Here is a 23,586-nt window from a genome sequence, read left to right on the forward strand (position 1 = left end):
TCCTTCTTCTCTCAACTGCCCCTCGGGTGGGCCTCCACTGTTCTTGGTTCTTAAGTCTCTTAACACGACTCCCCAGAAGGCAGTTGGTAATGTTTGTCTGGGAACTGGTTTCACAGACGTGCTCACATATGTGGGAAATCACATAGATGCAAGCTTTTTTCACTCCAGTGCTGTGATAGCGAAAGATTAGAACTGACTCCATGACCATCTGTACTGCTTTCACTGTGGTAGGTGTGCACAGAGGAACAGGGTGTAGCCCTGAGAAGGGAATCAGATTTTGACTGGGAAAGTGTCTCACCATAAGATATGGTCTCATGTAGGAAGAAAGGGAGGCGATCGCAGCATGGGCAGTGTATGCCTTTCATTTACTCTCCCCAAAAGAGATGAACACCCTCAAGTCTGAGAAACCCATCTCCTGGATGATAAGATGAGAAGACACTAGTCAGGAAACTAGGGTGGTTTCCATCATTTGAATTTATTTTATTGATACTCATTAGCGAATAAAATTTTATTGATTTTTTTTTGATGCATTACAACTCACTTTTTGGTAGTGGTTGCATAATGTTGATCATTTAATTTATTTACTATACTAAATACTGCAACCTCTGAATTGCCCATTTTTACACTGGTGTTCCTGATGGGTGGGTCCTCTCTGAATACATAAAGTGGTCCGATCAGTCCATGGTTTTTCATATTCCTTTGTTATTCAACCTACTGCTTTAAAATACATTCAAATAAAAAGGTGTAAGTTACTTGCAGACAGTATGGACACACTAGGGTGAGGGGAAATTGAGAACATAACCAGCGCTCTCACAGTCAGAGGACAAATGGTTTTGAAATCATGGGACCGAAGCTTGCTCCTCAGGGACTTCCTCAAAGAATCCTTGGTGGACGTAAGGTTAAACTCACTCAACTGAAGCTCACATCTTTAGCTGGGAGGGAGGGCACAGAATGACAGTTTCATGTATAGAGGATATTATCCTTCCACAAATATCCGGAACAGGTGGTCAGGGAACACCTTGGTGGGCAGTGTTCCCAGATTAGAATAAATAAATTATCTGCTTGGATTTCAATGCCACAGATACACAGACTGGAGCTGGAAGGGTATTTGCTTAAAATACGGCACACACGGGTAATAAATAAAAGTTCACAACTTAATCGGCTACAGCAACAAGACCAGGCTCTCTTGTGGGCTTGTGGTTCTTTTCATAAGCACCTCTAATCTCTCCCTAAAAGGAGGCACAAGGAGACTAAGGGCTTTGGGGGGAAGAAACTATCTCACTGTGACCATCCTGTTTTGAAACAAGAGGGCAAATGTGTGGGCACTGAATGGCGACCCCATGAGTAAAAGTGGGTTGCCCATTTCAGAGCAAGAGCTTGAGCCAGCAGAAGGCCGATGCCCGATTCCTGCCCTGACCAGGTGGGTACGGTTTAGCTGGGTTTCTTCTCCTTTACCTTTACGGTTGACAAATTTCTTGAAGAAGTCTTTTTCCTATCCCCTTTCCTCAGTCCTGCTGTTAGAGTTGTCTTGGGTCTGGCCTTCAATTAACCTGCTTGTGACACTGAGTCCCAGAAATAAGCTGCTCTCTCATTAGCAACTCGGTGTGTTTGAAATTTGCATTTTGGTGTCATGGAACCAAACAGACAACAGACACTGCCGGTACCATTGCTTCCCTGCATGTATGTATAAAAAAAAAAAAATGGAAAAAATAAAACAAAACGTCACATAGAACACAGAGGGACTGCTGAACAAAGCTGTGGGAGTGTGAATACATTCTCTTCCGGGTCAGCCGTGTGGCCTGACAGCTGATTACAAAACACAGGATGACTTCAAGTTGTAGGCATGAAAAGAAAAGATCACACCTAGAAAAGGGAAACAACTGTCCACGGAGGCAGAGTAGTGACGGTCTTGAAGAAGCTGGGCCACCCGTAAAAGAAAGAAAAGCTCTTGATTGTGAAAAGCTACACCAGGTGCGTGTGGCCAGGATGGAGGCCCCTTAGGCTCTTAGGGTGGGCGAGGCATCCAAGGACACCCCGGGGTGCCAGATGCATTATGACCTGGGCCGATTGACAGCCCCTGGGGTGCGGTGGGGAGCTGTCAGACTCGGGATTCACTGGTTCCTATCCATGGGATAAGAACACACTTGGGAGTTTCAGTGCTTCTCAAAAGGAAAGAAGAAAGGACACCACCATTCCCAGACTCCACAGGTGAAGTCCTCACCAGAGGACAGCGCAGGGGCACTTCCTGTGGGACTGGAAGAAAGGGCGGGGCAGACACAAGGTCTCCAAGTCCTATGTACACACTTTACAAAGTTCCACTCTTCCCCCGTTAGGCACAAGGTTGATTTGTCTAGCTCAGGAGGTGGACAGGGACGGGAAGAGGGGGAGAGTGTGCTGCAGGGGTAAGGGGAGGCAGGGAACAGGGTGGAGAGTGCCCATCTCCTCTGGGGCACAGGCCCCCCAACCTCACCGCAAGCTAGTTTGTTTGGGGAGCTTAGCACCCATCAAGATGCCCGAGGTGAGAGTCACAGGGGCTTTCATCTGCATGCTGGATCCCACCATGGTGGGGAAGCTGCGATTCCGTCGGATGCCACTATTGAGCTGCAGTCCACCGATGGCACTGGTGACAGTGGGACATCCGAGAGGCAGGCCCTCGGGTACCAGGCCTCCAGGAACAAGGGCTTGTGCTGGCCCTGGGGGCCCACAGAGGAGAGGTCCCTGATCTTCAGTCAAGGTGGGGACATGGGCTCGCCCTGAGTTCACCACTTTGGCCACCCCAAACCTCCTGACTTTGTCCACGAGGTTGAGGTTGGAGACGGACACGTCCGTCTGGCTCTCGCTGCTCCTGACATTCTTCTTTTCTCTCACCTCCCTCAGGATGGAGCTGGCTGGCTTGGAAGCCAGGAAGTTGTCGTAGGGAGGGCTCGTGCACTTGAACTCAAAGGAAGGCGGGGAGGATGTGGGCGTCTGCATAGGCGAGTTCGGAGGGGTAGAGGGGATCACAGCCATCTTGGGAGTGTAGGAGTGCAGGAGGGAGCCCCGGGCGGCCCTGTCCCAGCTCTGTGGGTCATACACAGCTGCAGAAATGCCCCGCTCCTTGAGCAGCCACACCAGCCCCAGGGATGTGCTCATGGTGGTCGTGGACTCCCGGATGTTAGTGAAGGACTCGGCCAGGCTCAGTCTCCGTGGAGTGCACGGCGTGGCCACTGGTGTGGACTTCAAGTGGCTAGTGCTGCCACAAGCTGGAGTCGGGGCCGAGTTAAGGCTGAAAGGAAAAGATGACAGGTTACCCATCAGAAATGCCCGTGAGCACCATGGGAAGGGTCAGTGGTCATTCCCTAGGGTTGGACCTAGGACATAATAGGAGGACTCCCTGCAATGGGAGCCCCAGACACCTCTGTCCACATCTGTTTCTTCCCCTCACCCATGGAGGCTTGGGAATCCCTTAAGTAGGGCCCTGGTGTGAGTTGATGGAAGATGCATGTGATTCTCTTTGCTCTCCTCTGCTGGATGGTATAACTGTTCCCTTTGCAGACCAAGAAACAGCTCCAAGTTTAGGTGGCTTCTTAGTCACACCTGGGTATTAAGTGGATAACCCAGATTTAAAGTCTGAGTGACCCCAATGCTCTCAGATGGGGAAAGAAGTTCATTGGCAAAGAGGCCTTCCTCCCCCACCAAATCCACTCAAATTCCAGTGTTCCCTCCTAATCCCTACTTCTCCCTCAGGCAAGACACTAACCAGAACTATGGGATACAATGGCTTATTTTAGAAATGGCAAAAATGGCCCCAGGGGTGGGCCAAGGCCAGGTGGCGAGCACCTCAGCCTCCTGACCACTAGGACAGAGCTCTCTCCTCTGCACCTTGTTGCCCCTCACCACCTTCACATGCTGTCCAAACCCATTTTGATGAGCGGAGTTATGGGGTCAGTGGAAGGAAGCCATGCCCTGTATTATGGGACCTTCATTTACAGAGTTTCCCAGCTTAAGGCTCCCGAGTGACTAAAGGAAAGCTGAAAGATCCTTCCTTCACTCAGTGTCATGCTGAGGACCCCTAGGGGCCCAGCAGCTGGGGTCCAGCTGCAACAGCCACAAGGACAAATAAGTCTACAGGAGGGGAAGCAGGGGGAAAGGCTTCTGGGTCTGCTTATGAAAACAAGGAAGACTGATTTTTAACAGCTGCTCCAGGGATGGGGGGCGGGGGGCAAATAGGCACTAGCCCTGCCCTGCTTCTGAATGAGCAGCCAAGGGCAAAGGAGTACCTCCTTCCAAAGGTCTCCTGGGACCTGCCCTCCGATTTGGCAGGGGCAGGTCAGGTGAGTGTCCCCAGCCTGGCCAGGGGAGGCCCAAATACCATGGGCAGAGCACCAACCACATAAAGGGAAGGTAGGGGACCCCTTCTGGAGCAGGTCCCTGGAGTGACCAAAGGGGCCCTTCCTGGGAAACAGTTCAACCGGAAATACAGGCTGGAAACACCATGTGGCTCCACACTCAGGTGACCTCCCCACTGGCCAATCAGCAAGGGCAGTGACCACAGAACAGGGCCATCTCCCACAAGCTAAGGTGGGAGTAAGTTGGCCGATCAGGAGTACTCTGAGAAATGTGAGATTAGAAACCACAGCATATTCCTGTGGTTGAAAATGTGGATTTTGTAAAGGCACAGGGAGAATTTTACAAATGTTGATGTATCATTAAGACAGGGTAAAAAAAAAAAATTCTAGACTTAAAACCTTGTGTGACCATCCTCAGGGAAATTTAATTGTGTTTCTGGCTACCTTTCTTTCCAACTCTGGTAAGAAAGCCCTTCCATACTCCTGACTTCCTATGGTTTTCCTGGTCCGGGACACAGCTGGGTGGTCTTCCAGATGAAGATCCACTTGGGTGCAGTCTGCATTCTGAGGCTGTAGTTAGAAAGTGCATCTAGTTGCCCTGTACCAGCCTTCATTAGGGAGCTGAGTTCTGTGGCTTTAAAGACAGTCTCTTCCAAACACAGAGCCACAGGATAGGAAAACCAGGTTCTTCTGGGCCAGAGGGGAGATGGAGAAGACAGAACTAAAATTTAGAGATCCACAGGATGAGACCTTCGGGTTAGGCCTGTATTAGCGCTGGCACTCGACTTGCTGGGGCAGTTTAGAGAGTTAGGGGTGTGGACGGTCAAGGCTCTGTTAGCCAGGCACAACCACAGAGACACATCCAAGCCTCAGTCCCCGGGTTAGTGGCGGCCACGCGTGCACACACAGCTCTTTCCATGTGACCTGCCAGGGCAGGCACTACTGGCCGTGTGCTCACCCCCTGCCTCGCCCGTGGGCTCAGACTCTCTGCCCTACATCTCCTCTCAGCTCAGCGGGGCACAGGGCTGCTTCGTGGTCCTCCTCACATGACCTGCGGAGAATTATTCATAGTTTAAGGTGCTCCTGGGGATGGCTGCTCCCTCCAAGCTGGCCCTTCTCACCTCCCTCCCTTTCAGCCTTACCTTCCATAAACCTCAGAATCTTGCTTGACTGCACCACAGAGGGAACGGCTGAGGGGGGCATTCTGTTATGTTGGGGAGACCACTTTCCCTTTCACTGGAAGGTGTGGAGGGAAGTTGTGCAGCTGATCAAGCCAAACAGACCAACCCACGACATACAAGGCCTCTTTCCAGATGCTGCACTAGAAGGAATTGACCATGCTGGGCTCTGGCTTGGTCTTGGAGTTTTATCATTTGGGTCATTATAGTCTAGCTGTGGTGCATGGTTCCTGGGGCCTGTTCCAGAGGTACAAGGGCTTCCACAGAGCTCCGTAACTCCACCATGAAAGAATGCCATGCTCTACTGGCAAGCTCTGGGGCAAACATCCAGCAGATTTGGCTGCAGGTCTGTTGGATTTCAATTGTTCGTCTGTTCAGGAAGGGCCTGAGAGTAATTCCAGGGCCAAGAAAAGGGCAATGAAAGGTGGGTTGAGGTTTCTCCATCTGCGCTGCATCTGAATCAACAGGAGCTTCAATTCAAAAGCAAAGATCTGACTCAGCACAGGTGACTATAAATGCTCCTAAAATGCTCAAGCTGGCTAGAGTTGGCTTTTGAATGAGCTCCTTGACCTCACTTTGCTCCATAGGAAGCCTTGCAGGAAAGGGAGTGCCCGGGTTCACCCCACCTCTGCCCACCAGGGGCCAGGGACCCTTACCTTGGTGTGACCCGCGTGAGCTCGTCTGAAGGATGCAGGATGCGACAGGTGGTGAAGGTGAAGGTGGAGTTGGTCTGTGACATGCACTTCCCAGGGTGGTGCGCTAAATCGGGGAACAAAACATATTCCTTGCATCCAAGTATACCACGGTAAAAACAAAACTCCAGCACAGCCCTGAGCAGATGCAAGAAGTGATGAGCTACCTTGTTAACTGGATCTGGGTGAGGAAGGTGGTCCCTCAAAAAACGACCACATTTTTGAGCACTGGTCTGCAGAACATCGGATCCCAGCTTCCGGCCCAATCCAGACAGGGTTCCTCATCATATTCCTGGGCCAGTAGTGGATCCAGTTCCAGGGGGAGGTACTAATGGGTCTTGGGGGTAAATTTGGTTTTCCTCCACAGAGGTCAGGATCTGCTTTCTTCTTTTGTTGCTTTACATGGGCAAACAGGTGCCAAAACTCGGCCCAGGGGAGGGGATGGAGCGGGCGGGGAGAGGCACTTGGCACCTAGCAGTTAGGCAAGGCTTGTGCTGCTCCCTTTTCTGCTCACACAAAAAGGGGCGAGGGAAGCTGGCTCCACTACTGTCCACCTGTGATTGATATGGTGGGAGGTGGCGATCTCAGCAGCCTCAATAGCAACCTGGCAAGAGTTCCAGAGATCAGGGCCCTCTGGGGTGCCCCAGCTCCAGGACAGTGTCTGACACACAGTGGTGCAAGTGGCATCACTGCTCCCTCCTTGACACCTCCCCCTGGCTCCTTTCTTGCCATTTCTAGGATGTCTGATTTCAAGTGAAGTCGAGAGAGCAACAAGGGATCCTCAATTTATTTCCTTTTAATGTTCTAACAGGTTGTTGTTGAGGTGGCTGAAGATTGTGGTCTGGAGCAAAGTAAAATCACAGGTATTAAGACCATGCATCAGAAAGCTGGTGAAGGAACAAGTAGTCATGAGACATCATGATTGTAGAGGTCATCCTCATTCATAACTCAAGCATTAGGGGAAAAAAAGAAAAAAAGAAAAAGAGGCTGCACCAAAAAGCATGCACAATGATGTCCTGGGATGATCCCCCCGACCCTCCCCACCCACCTGTGCCCCTGCAGCAGCTCAGCCCCCCAGAGACCTCCTGGGAGAAAATGGATTAGGATCTCAGAGGCCATGAGGAGTCAAAGGCCAGGAAGATTCCAAAGGCTGTGAACTAGAAACTTCTAGCTCCTTATGGGACGTTTTCTCTCGGGTTTGACCAAAAAAAAAAAAAAAAAAAAGAAAAAGAAAAGAAAAAAGCAAACAAAACATAACTGATTGGTGCCCCAAACCCTACAGATCCACACACAGCTGACTGTGTCGTAAAAGAAAACCAGGAACCAGATGAAACAAACAACAAATGATAACCAAAAAAAAAAAAAAAAAGGGAGGCACATACATTGAAGGAAGTGAGGACAAAGCCAAAGCACAAAAATGGTGAGCGGGGCCAGAGGAGCAAGGCAAGACTGCTATGCCCCAACTGTGGTCTGGTGGGGCTCTGTATGTCAAAGGAGGCTCCCGTGGCCCCTGGCACGGCAAGCAGCCCCACAGCCACTGGGAGTTCCAGGCAAATGGGAGGGAGAGGGGGAAAAAAAAAACCATTTAAAATAGCCTTTATGAATCTTTGTTCCTCAAGCAAAAAATGAAATGGTTCAGGAACTCAGATAACCGAGAAATTGCTGCAAGCCAAACAAAAATGGACGAAGCTATGAAGAGAAGGCAACCGAACAATCACGATTCTCTTGCTGCAATAAGGTCTAGAAACAGAAGCAACAGAAGGCCTGGAAAAGCCATCCCAAATATCAGGGATGATGGGTTATTCAGGAAGGAGAGGGGGGGAAAAGCAGTCAACAGGTAGAATTAAGACAAGACAGTTGAGAGAGAGAGAGAACATTAAAAAAAATCAAATAAGGCAAGGCTGAATTTAACATTAGAAATATACCCCCATCAAAACACATGGCCAGAAGATCAAATGAAAAGGTCACAAATGCACACTTTCTCCTCCACCCCATTAAGTATTAGATCTTTGATCACAACAGGTAGTGTAAGAAGGATGTTTTAGAGATACAGTTGCATCAACAGAAGCAAAACCCATCTTAAACAAATGGGTTTTGGGGATAAGAAAAGGCTGCTAAAAATTCAGAAGTCACCACTCCCCAGAGCAATGGATAGCTTTAGAAGACCAAGGAAGATCAACGAGGGTCAAAAGTGCCAAAGCGGGAGATTCGGCCCCTCCAAAATACCACTGGGATGCCTGGATGCGGGAGCTCTCCCGTGTCACCATGGATGGCCTGGCCGCTGCTGCACCTCCCTTCCTTGGGATGACACAACACAGAGACAGTGAGTCACCTGGGGATGGGCTTGCCAGAGCTCCTCGTGCTTGCCACAGAGAAGCAAAGGGATGCTTGCGACAGCCCTGGGTGCAGGGAGAGAGAAGATTCCCAAACCAAGAGACACATAAAACCTTCTTCTTGGCAGGCAGCAGGGGCTCAGGGTGAGGGTTCACTCCGGAAGTCACCAAGACTATTTCACACACCAAAGCCCCTGCCCCTCTAAACAAGTTCTTTTCAGAAAATGGTAATGTGGGTTCATCTCATGCTGCTCACTTTGGGGACACGAAGGACAGGACTTCTTAGAATTAATGCTTTCTCTACTTAAATTCTTCCTCTCTCTCAACCTGACAAGAAGGTTTCTGGGTGCTACAGTGGATGGGGGAGGTATTACACTTGATCTCAGTCAAAAGGCTGAGAAGCGATTAATGTGCAGGGATTAAAATGTATTAATTTACATTTACCAATAAAGAGCCCCAGACTTTTCTTATATTCAATTGCTATTCCTCTCCCTGAATTCTGATGCTGATATAGAATTTGGTAAGTTTTAAACTCAGTTAATCCTCGATTATTCAAACTCTTCTACGCTGGCAAACTGTAGGTAGTTAGCTTGCAGGTTTTTTCTTCTGAAAACACATCACACATAAGCACACGTCTTTGGCAAGCAGCAGGTTCACACACTGAGGGCTTTCTACGGCTGAAAGTCACCCTTCTCTCCTGTTCTCTGATGCAACCCTGGTGCGTTTTCTGCCTGGAGTGGTCCACTTTGTAAGTGGCGCTGACTGCCCATGCTCCATGATGCTCCATGATCCTGACTGGAGAACTGAGTAACTGGGATTCTTTGGCTGCCACCAGTGGTAGTAACACAGCAGTAGAGTTGCCATATAAATCTGGATGGCTGCTGCCTTGTGGAGCAATCAGGCCTCCTGAAGACTCAGGCTAGAAAGCCCACTGCCTCTCTACAGCCCAAAACAGAGGAGAGGAACACACACAAGGCTGGGGATGCTCTGGTGGGCCCAGAATCTCCACAACGGCTGAAGGACGACTCCATCTGCTTGCCCACAAAACACATTGACTCATACATTTTAATCAGTCCCAGTGGCGCTCCCCTCCCATCCTCTGGGAAGGGCAAATTTGAAACGTGCTAGGTTCAACAAAAGTTTTTTGCTCTCTAAAAGCCATCACAGAATCTAGTCCTTAAAAGAGCCCTGCATGAGACACAGAGCTATGGAAGAGAGCAACATTGACTGAGTGTGTCTCTAGGGAGATGCAGCACACACCCAGTTGCTTCAAGAGAGGTCTTTGAGATGGAGAAATATTGGCCATGCCATGCACCCAAACCATGTTTTTAAAGGCACATAATTTCTAAAAATACCTGTGGTGCAAATTTCTTTTCAAATGCGTCTCAAAATCTTGGAAACAGGGACCCTGTCTTTGTGGTGCACGGAGGCCTTCTATTTTCTCTTCCCCACTCTTCATGGAAAGGACCAACTTGTGTGAAATGAAGGAAATGATCCTGAGCTTTTTTTCCTTTTCTTAACCTGACCATGTAGTGTTGAAGCTGCTGTCAGGACTTGGGTCTTTGTAATTTCTATAAATTCATAACCAACATACGCATACACTCCTCCCTGCACTGGTTATTCCAGTAGCTGCCACATTAAAGGTGGCACCCAGGGACCAGGCTTTTCTATCCAAGCAAAAACAAAGCTACTATCAGTAAAAGCCACTGTCAACCCAACTTAAAGGCACGGCTTGAACTAAGCCCTAAGAATATCAGTACATCTTTTTAAAATGCTTGGCTTGTAATGACTTTGAATTTTGATTAAGGGGAAGAGGAGGGGAGAAGAAGGATATCTCCCTGCCTGTCAGCTACATGAGAAATAGCTCCCTTTCCATTAACCTCTCCCACCCCCCAAAAAGGCAAAGCAATGCCTTAGAATTTCTGCCTAAAAGACTAAAATACCAGGGCATAGAAAAATGCTTTAAAGATTTTCCTGTCACTTCATTATATAACTCTGCCTATGAATTTTTCTGGGGGAAAAAAAGTTCCATGATGAATTCATACACAAAAAGCTCCATAAACTCTCATGTGCCCAACAATCCATCATTAATACCAATATGGTAAGAGCGATCAATGTGGTTTCAACTGCATTTCCCTTGGAGTGGGGGATGTTATGAAGAGTAGGTTCAGATAAAGTGGCTCATCACTTTAAAAAAAAATAAGATAAAAAGTGACTTTAAACTAAAAAGTACTATACAACTATATAATGATATTTTTTAAGCCCTTGCGTTCCAGGCCTCACATGGGCCAGGTAACTCTTCTCTGCTTCTCAAACATTTCTTGGACACAGCCCTGATCTGGTCCTATAACTCAGAGGAAACTCCAGGGCCCCTGCTGGTCAGGCACATGGAGATTTTAAACCTCATCAGCATAGAATCTTTTTCCAGTTTCTGTACAACTTATTCTTGGTTCCTGCAAAATTAAAAGTCTAGTCATCCTACTACACCAAGCTATCTACTATCTTTCATCTAAAAAGTATGTGATTTAAAAGGTGAACAATTTCACAGCACTGTGCAGAGGGCCAGAAAATCTCTCAAGTGCCCCTGGGGTATCATCTAGAGAAGAGATTTTTTTAGAATGCTGTTAAAAGGGCAAGTACAAAAATCTCCATGGATCCTTTGGATGTCAACAAGCTGACCTGCATGCCCTCTGTCTTTTTGTCCTTCTCTCTGTGGCTGGCACCAATAAGCAGGGGAGCTTGCCTGGCTGAGCTGTCTGGAGACCTTTCCTGCTAGCGTCTTCAAAGCCAGTCCAAGAGGGCACTCCTCCCTCGAACTGAACCCTGACAGGCGAGTGCTTCCACAAAGGCCCCTCCATGTAAGAAGAGTCAAGAGCTGATGCCCACCAGTCAGCACCCATGTGGGAGCCTCTAGACTCTGGAGGGACCTCCTGTGGTTCTCCCAGGTAAGGACACCATAAAGAAACTGCTTTCAGCAAGTGCGCTGTGCTCTGGAAGTTCTAAGCAGGGCTGGCTCTATGCTGTTGGTTTTCGATTCTCATTCTTCATTATTCGACTTCCAAGCTGCAGTTGGTTTGATCCGCTCTGGCTTCACATACATGCTGATGCAAGAGCACAGGGGCTTCCTCCGCAGGTCCTGATGTGGGTGGGTGTGGGCAGACTGCAGTAGAGCCAGGCTGGATCAAAAAGCGCTTCCTCCCACAAGACACTGGGAAGGAACTTCCCTACACCAAAGACATCTGAAGGCCTGTCAACCAGTGTACCAGCCTTTTCTGTCTGGTTCTGCTAGGTCCCTGGGCCACCTTTCCTTCACGAGCTTATCTGGACCCACTTCTGTGGACATGAGTGAGACTGACTGAAAGCAAGACAGGATACAAGCTGATGAAGGTGTACTGCAACTGGCCCCTGCCCCGTGATAAAGCTATAGGAACACATGGCTGCCAGAACTTTCTGTCTGGCTCCTTTCCACCAGGACCTATTCCGTTCCCTTTCCCCACACTCTGTAACTGCTCCTGAATGGAATTTGGACCTATGCATAAAACAAAGATGTGACGAAAGCTGATTCTTGGCTCTCACCACTGGTGGCCAGGTGTTGGAGACTTAGGGAAATTTTCAAGGCCTGTTTTGACCAAGTGTGACCGCCTTCCAATACCAACTTCAGGATCTCAGCCCCAGTTATGACATATCTCTAATGCAGGGTCACTCACTACCAGATCAGATGCCATTGTCTGCATGATTCCAGATATTTCCCCAGGTAAAATGGGCTCCATGTGTATAAATGCTGAATAGACTGACCTGCAACATCTTCTGTGGGCATAGCTTTAATCTCACACTTTCTTCACCTTTAAGGATCAAGGCATCCAAGATAATTCACCTGAATGGTCCATCTGGCCAGCCAACTACTGACTTAACTGTGTGAACTTAACTCTTAATCGTCTGCCACATAGAGGCTCTTCCCTACACATAAAAATCTAAAATACAGAACACTGTCAGGACAAGATATGGATTGTTTCTAATCAAGTGCATTTCCTATGTGAATCAGAACAAAAAACATGTCACTGAAATAAAGTAAAACTATAATCTAAATATTGTTTAAAACAATCCATTTTAATCATCTAAATTATTTACAATACAATAACATGGATCCTTTTAAAGACATTGGATTTTAAAAAATCACCAAGTGATACTTCAAATAACACATTAAAATATATTAATAAAATTTTTTCAGTGCTCAAAATTCCCCCCACCCCTGACATGGGACAGCAGGCTCTAGACAAAAGTGCCTAAAATACAAGTCTTCCCAGTTTGCCCATCACACCAGTTGTTAAGAAAAAAGGTTAATCAATTTGTTTTCAAAATTTCTCCCTATAAAATTTTCCTGGAGAGAATGGTGGATCCCAGGACTGTGGCTAAGTGTGGATGATGGACCAAAGCAGAGACCAGACCAGCTGGATACAAATCCCCAAACAGAGGATGCCCCAAGTCTTCCCACCGAGGCTTCTCTGTCTGCCTGTGACTCACTGGTTGTATACAGAGAGCCACCTGGAGCCTCGAGGATGATTTATGTACAGAGTAAAATGCTTTCCACATTCCAAACATCAAAATGGTTCTGTCATTCCCAACAGAGAAAAAAAGAGCCAAGTCAGAGTACATCCTTCCCCCTCTGATGAGCTTTTAGAGATGAGTCTTATCAGGAAAACAAGTTCAAAAGAACTCTAGGTCATTCAAACAATGAGACCATCCCTAAATTACTTTTAACAACCTAGATAATTCCTTTTTGAATTCAGATATCTTGAGCCTGACCCTTCTACAGTTTCAACTGTAACTGTGCAGGTGGATTTGCTGCAGGTTTCAGGAAGGAGGGCCTAGGAAGAACGATCACTGCTTATGGTGACTTTTTAGTCCTCATGACTAGTTTCCTGGCTCCTTTCCACCAGGAGCTGCTCCCTTCCCTTTTACGTAAGCCAGTGCTTATGGTTGGAACTTTAGTCCCATCACCAGTTCCCTCTCTCCCTGGGTCCTCCAAGAGAAGTTGTTTGTCAACATGATAGCTTCTGTTCAACTTCTCGAAGATGCACCTAGTGGTGGTCCTTGAACTTCCTGGATTCACCTTCTACCTGTAAAGCTGTGGGGAGGGCACTGTCTACCCTTTCAGCACAAGTCACTCAGATACTGTTCTTCAAGGACACCTGCCTGCCAGATGGCCACTATGACAGGGTAGGATGGATAACACAGCCAGTTGCCCTTTGTAGATAAGCATCTTCATTTTTGCACAAACTTAATCCGGTAACTTAATTGCTTAAAAAACAAAATCAAACCATAAATAAATCTAAATGCTAAACAACTGTCAGCTTTACCTATGACTCCTTGGAAACTGACAACAAAGAAAAAAGAAAAGTCAGGCCCACATCAAGTCTCTTGACCACAGCTGTCAGAAATTAGCCAAGGGATGGGAGACACCACCAAGAACCTTGGCTCCTTCCTGCCTTGTGTTTTTGTGGGGAGTGTTGGAGTCTCTGCAGATGAAAATTGTGAATCACAAAGATGAATGTCCTTCAAAGGTGCTGACTCAGAAACGTTACAAGGATGACAGCACTGGGTCAATTCATCTTTTTCAGTGTCTGTCCCCTTATCACACAGAGCTTCGCAGCATGTGGATCTGGGAGATCCAGGAAGAGTAAAGGGTAACTATCTGGGGCATATGGTGACCACAGACCCATGCTCCCAGGGCCCTGAGTAGAAAGCTTCCCATTCTAGGGGCAACTGAGATGGGTCATTCTACAAACTCAGGCTCACCTTCAGAGACTGGGGTAGGGGAGTGGGGAGGCAATATCAGCTCAATGTCTTTTCTAGATTCATCTAGAGTCCTCTGGAAGAATTTAATGACATTCTGTTAGGGTTTATTTGGTTAATCACTTTGAAAAATTCCACTTTGAACATGTGTAAGCTAGAAAGAAAGTGACATATATGCCTTCATTGAAGTAATTAAAGTCAAAAGGCTGGTCTATCAAGTGTTGTCTGGATCCTGAACGTTTTCTGGGCTTCTCTCTCTCTCAGTGCAACCCACAGGTAACAGATTCTGTCATTTGCTTTCAGAATGACCCAGAACTCACAATTCCCCTAGCACTGCCCAGGTCAGCCCCGTTCAGTCGGGAAATCACTCTAGAATCTGCCCCTCAGACATGGGGCGACACCGATAACAGGAAGAAGGGTCCTGATGTTCTTGGGAGGCCAATAACCCACTTCTTTTTAGCAGCCTCTCCTGCTCCCATTTAAAAATCCCTGCACCTCCAAGATGGGCAGGGGCTACGCCCATTTGTTACAAAAAGGAGGCATGAGACTCTGTATTAAAAAACAGAACGGCACAATGAGAATGCTTTAATTGTCACCCACACAGACGAGCAGAAGCTACAGACAAAGAGCCACTACAGATGATGCCCGGAACAGAAGTGAGAATGGCCCAGAACTCTGCCTCTGGTAAAGGTGTCAGGTTTACAGGACTTATTGTGGTGCCCTCACCAGACCCCTCCTCCTCCTCCTCCTCCTCCTCCTCCGTGGCTGCTGGCATCTCCTGCATCTCCTCTGGGGAAGCCTGAGGCCGGCTCGGGTAACTTCTGCTGCCTGAGACAGTCACGTGTGCTCGGGACCTCTCACCTGAGGTCTCTGGGTGCTGAACTGGCGTGGAGGTAGCTAGGCCCGGGAGAGAAATGTGGTCACCTGTGTCATCTTCTTCAAAGTCGTTAAGGCAGTACACTTCATCCAGGTCAACATCCAGTGTCCGGAAGCCCTTGGTGACCACACCGGGCCGGGGGTCCAGGATGCCCCCAAGGTGAGGCTGGGCCAGCTGCTGCCAGTGGTGAAGGGTGGCAGAACCTTGCAGGAGAAAAAAAAAAAGAGAGAGAGAGAGAGAAGGAGGGAGTAAGGGGGAGATTTAGGATGGAGTCTAAGATGCTGTGGCAAGGGTAACAGCACTGGGACAATTCATCTTTTTCAGGGTCTGTCCCCTTATCACACAGAGCTTTGCAACATGTGGATCTGGGAGATCCAGGAAGAGTAATGATGCTTAGTGTGAACCCAGGGTAGGGCCTAGCCTGCTCTGGGACTGCAGAAGGCATATCATTATAGCTGCCTTAACCCTTCCTGCTGTGAAATAGTCACTAATTCCCACCACACCTGGAGGGGGCACCAATGTAAGCAATCAACCTTTTATTTGGGAGGGGGGTACTAGGGGTTGTACCCACATGTCAGACAAAAGCTCTATCACTGAGCAACACTCCCAGCTTCTTAAGTTTTATTTTAAAACAGGGTCTTGCTAAGTTGCCCAGGCTGACCTCAAACTTGCAAACCTCCTTCAGCCTCCTGAGTAGCTGGTATTATAGGTGTGCACCACCATGCTGGGCTCAAACAATTTTTTAAGTAAAATGTTACACTGTATGTCAAGGAGGTTTGGTGATGCTCTTTATTTTAATCAACCAATGCCAACGCCCCAAACCAACACAGCATCATTTTACAAATACAAGAGGGAAAAAAACATGGGGCTGGGGGTGCATATATACCAATTTCGTGCCAAATACAGACCGCTGGGAACAAGGAAGGCTGAGACTATACAAAATCCACCCCGGGAGACACACAGAGAAAAGCAAAAGGAAATTAAAGCACATGGAGGTAAGTGATAGTCTGATTGTCACCTCCTTTACTTGGGTTTTCTGCATTCTGCCAGCAACCTTGAAAGGCTGCAGGGTTAGGGAGGGGGAACTGGGTTGAGAGAGGTGTGATTTAAGAACACGGTAAGTCTGCACAGAGGTCTGAAGCCGAGCAGCCAATCTCTTCAGTGACACTAGACCCTGGGACTCAGATGACATTGTGGAAGGTCTGTAATAACACCGGAGTGTGTCTTTGAGGACTTCAAGGTGTCCCAGGTGCGGTACAAAGATAAGTGTTCCAAGGCCAAGCATGCTTGGGAAACCTAGGTTCAGAGGTGTGTTTGGGGAAGAACATCTCAGAACATCTCACCACCTGCTCTGGTGGCCTGAGTTTCTGCCCAGCCTATTTGATAGAACAAGCCTTTTCTCCCCTTGAAACACTTAGTCATGCCTCACATGAAACCAGCGCTCTGGGGACAGCCTGGGGGACTGGGAGTTCTGGATCTACTATATAAGGACAGGAGTCACCCAAACATAGCCACACAAATAAATACCCAATGCTCAAGACAGAGGTATTTAGAGAGGCATTGAAAGTGCTCTTAGACACCCACCTCAAGATCTGTCCCAGCCTTGTATGTGCACAGGTAGGAAGGCAACCCACTTAACCTGCATCTACTGACTATAAATAAAAAAATATTCTACGTGCAAAAAAGGAAAAAGATAACGCAGAGGTGAACATAACAAAAGAAGTTATATCCCAGACCTGTCAGAACATCTAAAGCAGTTGTTCTCAACTGGGGACAATTCTGCCTGCCCCACCCCCATCCCAGGGAACAGTTGCCCAAGTCTGGAGACATTTTTGGTTGTCACAACTGTGAAGGGAGAGAAGGATGCTTGTGACACCTCGTGGGCAGAGGCCAGAGATGGTGCTGAACATCCTAAACTGCACAGGACAGTTCCACCACAAAGAATGATCCAGTCCCAAATGTCACCAGCGATGAGACTGAGAAGCCTTGTTCTGGAGCTGTGGTTCTTAATGTTCAGATCTCCTGAGAATCTGAAGGACGCCGCAGACCCTAAAGGGAGTTCATGTGCCAGCAACGCTATGCAGATATGGTCAGGGGTTCAGAGGGATCCCAAGTGCCCAGTGCTACAGCATCTGTTTTATAAAGCTACCTTGTATCGAGACACCTTTGCATGACCTGCCTCAGTGTTTGACATGCATCATTTCAACTCATAGAGTTATGAAACCTAACGTATTTTACATATGAGTCAAATTCACTCCTCAAAACCACCCTAGGCAGCAAGAATTATCACTCACTCACACTTGCCAAGTGGAAAAATGGAGCATTCCTGAAGTTTGGTAGTTTTTTGAAATCAATGAGTGATGGCAGAGCCAGGATTCAGTGACAAAGGCCAGGTTCTTACACTGCCCCCTCCCTAATGTTCAGGTCTGAGAACAAGCCAGGACATCAGTGTTCTGGCCAGGAAGCTGGGCAAGGTAAGCAGCAGTGGGTGGCCCCCAGCTGCATAAAAAGTCAACAGCAAAATTCCCAGGTGGGTGTCTAGGTCCCAGCAGGAGACCCACACATTCCTGCAGGGGCCAGGGGCTTCTCTGCCACTATTGGGACTCCCATTCATACTATCCAAGGGCCCACTGGCTGTGCGGGCACATTTCCTAGCAATAAAACAGTACCAGGGAGAAGACTTAAGTCACTGTCATGTCTAACTTGGGACTGCACCCTAGGGTCTTAAATGCTGACAAGAAATTCCTAGTACAACATGTCCATGTCTCCTCGACCTGTGAAAGGGAGGCCAAGAGACTCTGGAAAGTGAAGAACAGTGGAAAGGAAGTGTCAGCTTTCCTCATTCCTCCTAAAAGGGGCTCAGGATGCTTAAAATCCACTGGGAAAGGACTCAGGGAAGCTGGAGGTCTAAGCCCTAGAAAGAGTCCCATAGGCTTGGATCTTCCACCTGTTTCACAGGTTACCCCTCACCCACCCACCCATGGATGGGGCTCTAGAAATGAGGCTACAGTGGGTCTTTTGTTTGGATTTAAGGAGGCTACAGAAATGCATGGAATTAATCCATTCCCTGAAACCACATAGCCTAAGAAACTCAGTACAATTTCCCCTGAAATAGGCTGAATGGTGTATCATACTTCAATTTTTACCCCATGCCTTGGGCATCCCCTATTCACATAAGAATAGTCGACCTTTACTGACCACTTAAGTGTCAAACACTCTTCTGAGAGGTCTATGTCTATAACTTGTTTAATTTTCACGATAACCCTGTCATCTCTATTTTACAGACAAGGACACTGAGCACAGGGAAGTAAAAGTAACTTCCAGAAGGCACACAGGTGGCAAGCAGCTCATCCGGGCCTGAAACTGAGACGGGGAACGTGTCCATTCTCTTAATCATGTAGAAGGCCTCTCAGCAATGAGGCAGCCTCATATATGTAAAGCCTCAGGAGTCTAGAAAATAACGTCCCTGAATGGGCTCGCCAGTCCCCATGCAGGCGTTTTATATGCTGCACAAGTGACTCCTGGTGAAAGCCATCTCCAGCCCAACTGTTCAATTTCAGATATGCCAGGCTGTGGGGCTCCGGAACCCTTTACTTCTTACTGGTTCTCAGGCTCCAGCAGGGGTTTGCTGAACCCAGCACCGGTGCAGAACACCTCCTACCTCCCATCCCTGCCACATCCTCAGCCAGAACCAACACCTAGGAATTCTACCCATCTCCTGGCTGCCTGAAGTCCTTCATGTAACACAAAGACGCATGAAAATTAAAGAGTAAATATGAATCACATATTCAGAGCTGATCCCAGGTTGCCAATTTCCTAGGCTTCTCTTTTTTTTTTTTTTTCCAGTTCACTACCCTGCCTAGCTTCCTTTACAGAGCAGGAGAAGCACTGTGCTGTTAGCTAATGTATCACCTAGGACTTAGGACCTGCTTAATCAAATGGGTAAGGAATGGTCTGTCTGCTAAGATCCTCATGATTACAGGCTGGGGAAAGAGGCAAACTTTGAGTTCCTGGTTGGCACCAAAACAAAAGAGTTCTACAGAACAAGGGTGTGGAGAGCAGGGAAAACATAATTATGGTCACAGCCCCCTTCCCTCTGTCTGCTTTCTTCCACACCCCACTGTTTTATCTGAAAAGTTTTCCTCTAAAGAGAAGAAAACCAAATCTACTATGTCAGAGGAGCATTGGGGCTTAAAAGTCAGAATAAAACCTGCAGGATAACACACAGCTTAGAAGTGTATGCTTTCCCTCATTACATAGTAAGTTGTTTCTTTGGAAGTAACGCCTCAGTTATAATGAATCAGAAAGAAGAACAAAACAGAGGGAAGAAATACCACCTTCCTCAGTCTTTTTAACACTGATTTATCCCTCTTTCCAGTTGGAATATTTTGTTTGTTCTTTTACCTGCTTAAAACTCATAAGATGCAGACATAAGAGTGCTAGGCTAGCATTCTTAAACATCTAGCTCAGCTATTTTGGTTTACACAATAAGCAGATGGCAAGATTAATCAAATGGGTAAGGAATGGTCTGTCTGCTAAGATCCCACCTAGCATTCTCCAAGGGCTTCAGCCTAGATGCCTTCACCTAGGCTGGTAGATGGAGATCAAGGGAATCCTGTCAGGATCTCATCTGGGTCAATGGAAAAGGATAATGTAGGAACATGATCCCAGCACAATGCTGGCCCAGGTCTTAACACTGATACCTGGGCCCTTGAGACCTGAGCTGCTGGAGCTAGAGTAAATTTGAGGTGCCTAAGTTTTAATAAGTATCTGTTGGGTGCTAGGCACAATACAAAACACACTGCATTAACTCTTCACCACAATCTATTTAACGACTATAAGCCTATTTCACAAATAAGGAAAACAGCTAAATAGATGGGTTATCTTATCAAATACTATAGTTACAGGGTACAGAAGCTAAGCGTCAGGCAGACTTCTATGTCACATCCCCCCTTATCAAATTAAACACAGTAACACAACAATTATAGAAGGAGTAATAAAATATTGCTTGTATTTTAAACAGCTAAGAAATCAGAGAACTACAAAATGGACCCCAAAGGATCTTTATCATGAGGATGAGTTACAGGGTGTAGTGATAAGACATGACTTTTTAATGGTAGTAATTTAGCTTCTTGGGAACAGGGTGCTACAAATGAAATTTATCTTGCATATCAAGTGGGATTTTCTCTTATTCTATTAACTTATCACAAAAATATTCTAAGTCAGAGGTTAGAAGAAATAAAGATGAATTGGTCAAAATAAATTTTTAAAAATCTCATTCTGCAATATACTTGGGAAATTAATCCAAAAACATATTCTTAGATGATCCAATGAAACACAGTAAAATAAAGAAAGGAGAGGATAGAGATGATAACATCCAATGATCTTTGAGAGACAAAGGAAGGAAAAGAAAAGAAAGGCAGAAAGGAAAATTGCAGAAATGGAAGATTTTATTGAAAGGAAAACAGACATAATTGAAAATCAGAAAACAATTGCCAAGCTTACAACTGAATAAATAATTTTTAAAAAAGAATGAGCCATCCCTTTTCTGAAATCTAGAAAGGCCCTAAATTACACAATTAAAAATTACCATGGAGACAAAAAACAGCCCATTTTCTTCCCTCCTTTGGAAAATAAAGGATTTTGTCATGTCTTGAGTCTTTAACAAGCGCAACCTAATCTTACAGCCTGCATTTTCAACAGGGAAAAAACAGATGTCTTTGAGGTGAGAAAAATTATACTCCTTTTAGGCACAGAATATATATTTTTATATTTGACATATATCTACATATAGATTATATATGGAGTACATAAATGATATTTCTGTGATATTAAAATTGCATGGTGGGTGCAATTAGGTAAAAGTGTCTAAAAATGGTTCTTAAAGAGGTAATAAATGTTGAGAAGTATTGACTCACAGAAATTTTGGCTTTGCATCAGAAATGTAATGCAGAATTCTAAAACACCTTCTCAAAGTCTCTGTGGGTTTCCACACTAAAGGAGTGAAAAATGAAAACTACAAACATGGTGGCTCTTGGCAGGTAGCAGTAGGCACAGGGAAAATGTTTTATAATACCCAAAGCAAAAAATGAAAAAAAGGAGAAAGAAAACCAAAGTTGAGTTTTTCCATGAGTCTAATCAACCAAGAAGCCCTGACACTAAAAAGTGAACTGCCCCTGCAAAAGGGTGGCTTAAACTAGAGACCTACAAAGCTCACTGGCCTACACAGCTATCCTTTCCTGGTTACCAAACTGCAGACTCTAGGAGTCTTGCTCAGAACACTGCATCTGTAGAAAGCCATACTCTTTGTATGAAGATCAAATCAGAACACATGAGCCCACAGATCATTTTCACGTGGTTATTGAAAAAGAAAAAAGAAAAAAAAATTATGGTAGTTGCTTGGCACTACTCCTTGATGGCAAAATGTCTAACAAGTGAAAGTGTGAGCTCCCTATTTTCCTCAGTCATGGCTAATGGTTTTCGGTGTCTGTCGGCAGTGCCTCTGCCTCTCCAAAAGGTCTCATACCTAAGGCACTAAGGCAAAAGCAAGAGAATTAGAAGGCTACTGTGTGCATCTCCCTGCAGTTACTTCGGTGGCCCGGGCATGCACTGCCAAACCCACTGTGGCAGCAACAAGGCCAGGTTATGGGCCACCCTCAGAGGAACTCGAACCAGCAGCGTGGGTGGCAATCACGGAAGAAAAAGGAGTAGGTGTGGCAGCGGTGGCCACGCCTACTGTGGTGGATGAGGGACCACAGGGAGTCGCTCAGGAGGACAGAGAGGGGCCGTGGCCCCTTGCGATCACCTTCCAGCGGCTTGACGATCTGTAGCTTCTCGGGCAGGTAGGAGCGGCTGCTGAAGGACATGCCTGAGAAGCCAGTGAACTCGGAGCAGCGCGAGTGCGTGCCCAGCGACATGATGCTCTCGGTGGGCGTGAGGGAGCCGCTGCGCAGCTCGCCCTTCTCCGCCAGCTCCCGCAGCTTCCTCTCCTGCTCCTCCTCGAAGAACCTCCGCTCGGACAGGTAGTTCTCCCGGCGGAGGGACAGCCGCCGCAGGGCCGTCTCCAGGTCATGGGAGCCGGGCGTGCCTGGTGTGCCTGGCTTCTTGCTCCGCTCCTCATTCCTGCAAGAAGAAATGCCATGAGGGTGCAGCGGGGCAGCCGGCAGGACTGTTGAGGTGGGACAGACCCGGAGGACAGCTCCAGGGCGGGCAGCTTGGCTCTGCACGCAGGACTAAGGAAACCAAGGCCAGCGGCTGAAATGGAGGCAGGAATGGAGAAACAAATGCCTGTCGCCAAGAACTACTTCACTCTGTGGGTGTGAATTAGTTTTTCTTTCAGAAGGGCCATGGCACTAGAGTAGAATGAAAACCTAAGTAAAATTCACCCCCTAGTAGCATCTCCCTCCTGAGGCTACAGGAAGAAACCTTCCATAGGCTGCAGTTCCTCGCTACCAGAAGGGCAGCCACTAGTTCAAGAGCGGCTTCTCTTTCCTCTTGAATTAAAGGAGCTGAACTTTCAACTCTAAAGGAAATCAGCTCTGATCAAGGAGCTTCTCATCTGTCTTACTCTGATGGTCCAGAAGAATCAGTTTTGATAAATAAGAGGATAAGGGTGTAGAAAGTGGGCAGTGCAGGGTTGGGGTCAGGATCTGCAGGACTTCAGGACAGGGAGGAACTGACCACTGTACAAAGCGCCTAACCTGCAGACCCACAACATGGCAGACATTTGCTAGGTGCCTGGGATGTCTGTACCCCACCTCCACAACAAACAAGACAGAGAGCCTGAGTCCTAAGCATTTTCAACATTCAACTACAAAGGAGTTCACAAAACAAATGTCAGTGATGATTAATGGAAAAACATATTTATCAATCCTCCTCTTAACAGAAAAGCATCAACTTGTTACACCTCTTTCAACTGGGTAAAATATCAGTCTCAAGGATAAGGATGAGCTTGGTGGGTTTGTAGAATGTATTTGGAGAAGTACAGGTCTAATTTTCCAGGCAATTCTCATCAAGCTCCCTCTGATGACCAATGAGCCTGTGGTTCAACCCATACTACTTTTCTCTCCAAAACAGACATAGAAAACTCCCAGCTCACTCACCCCAGATCTGCTGCTTCAGTTTCCAAGATAATGCTGTTGGTCTTGTTATCAAGGACAACATTGCCAACATCACTGCCATAGAAGCTGGACCGGGGGGTGCTGACACAGCTGGACAGGAGGGAGTTCATGGCAGAGGACTGGTTGGAGCCAGGGATGTTCATGGGAGAAGGGGTCAGTGACCTCTGCTTGACAACCTGGTTGATGTTTCTCACAGTCTCAAAGACACGCTTCTGGTGACTGCAGAGAACACACAACAACCATGAGTAAGCAAAGGCAGAAATGA

At 47.1% G+C, this 23,586-nt stretch overlaps 1 protein-coding gene across 4 annotated transcripts in view; it reads right to left on the minus strand.

The window, feature by feature from the left end:
- Nucleotides 1–470: 470 nt before the first annotated feature.
- The window catches only part of TRAK1 (trafficking kinesin protein 1), a 115,727-nt gene continuing 92,611 nt past the window's right edge, over nt 471–23,586 (minus strand). The window contains exons 12-17 of one of the 4 annotated variants that reach the window (XM_081284574.1): nt 23,304–23,540; nt 22,007–22,323; nt 15,186–15,404; nt 6,163–6,265; nt 5,287–5,379; nt 3,127–3,265 (exon numbers count right to left, since the gene is read on the minus strand). In XM_081284574.1, the coding sequence (XP_081140700.1) occupies nt 5,307–5,379; nt 6,163–6,265; nt 15,186–15,404; nt 22,007–22,323; nt 23,304–23,540 (949 nt within the window). In that variant the 3' untranslated portion in view covers nt 3,127–3,265; nt 5,287–5,306. Of the gene's footprint in view, nt 3,266–5,286; nt 5,380–6,162; nt 6,266–15,050; nt 15,405–22,006; nt 22,324–23,303; nt 23,541–23,586 lie in introns of all 4 variants that reach the window. The other 3 variants (XM_081284571.1, XM_081284573.1, XM_081284572.1) reach the window with 3 other exon arrangements.

Source organism: Spermophilus citellus, assembly GCF_964194105.1.
Source record: "Spermophilus citellus genome assembly, chromosome: 3".
Taxonomy (NCBI): Eukaryota; Metazoa; Chordata; class Mammalia; order Rodentia; family Sciuridae; genus Spermophilus; species Spermophilus citellus.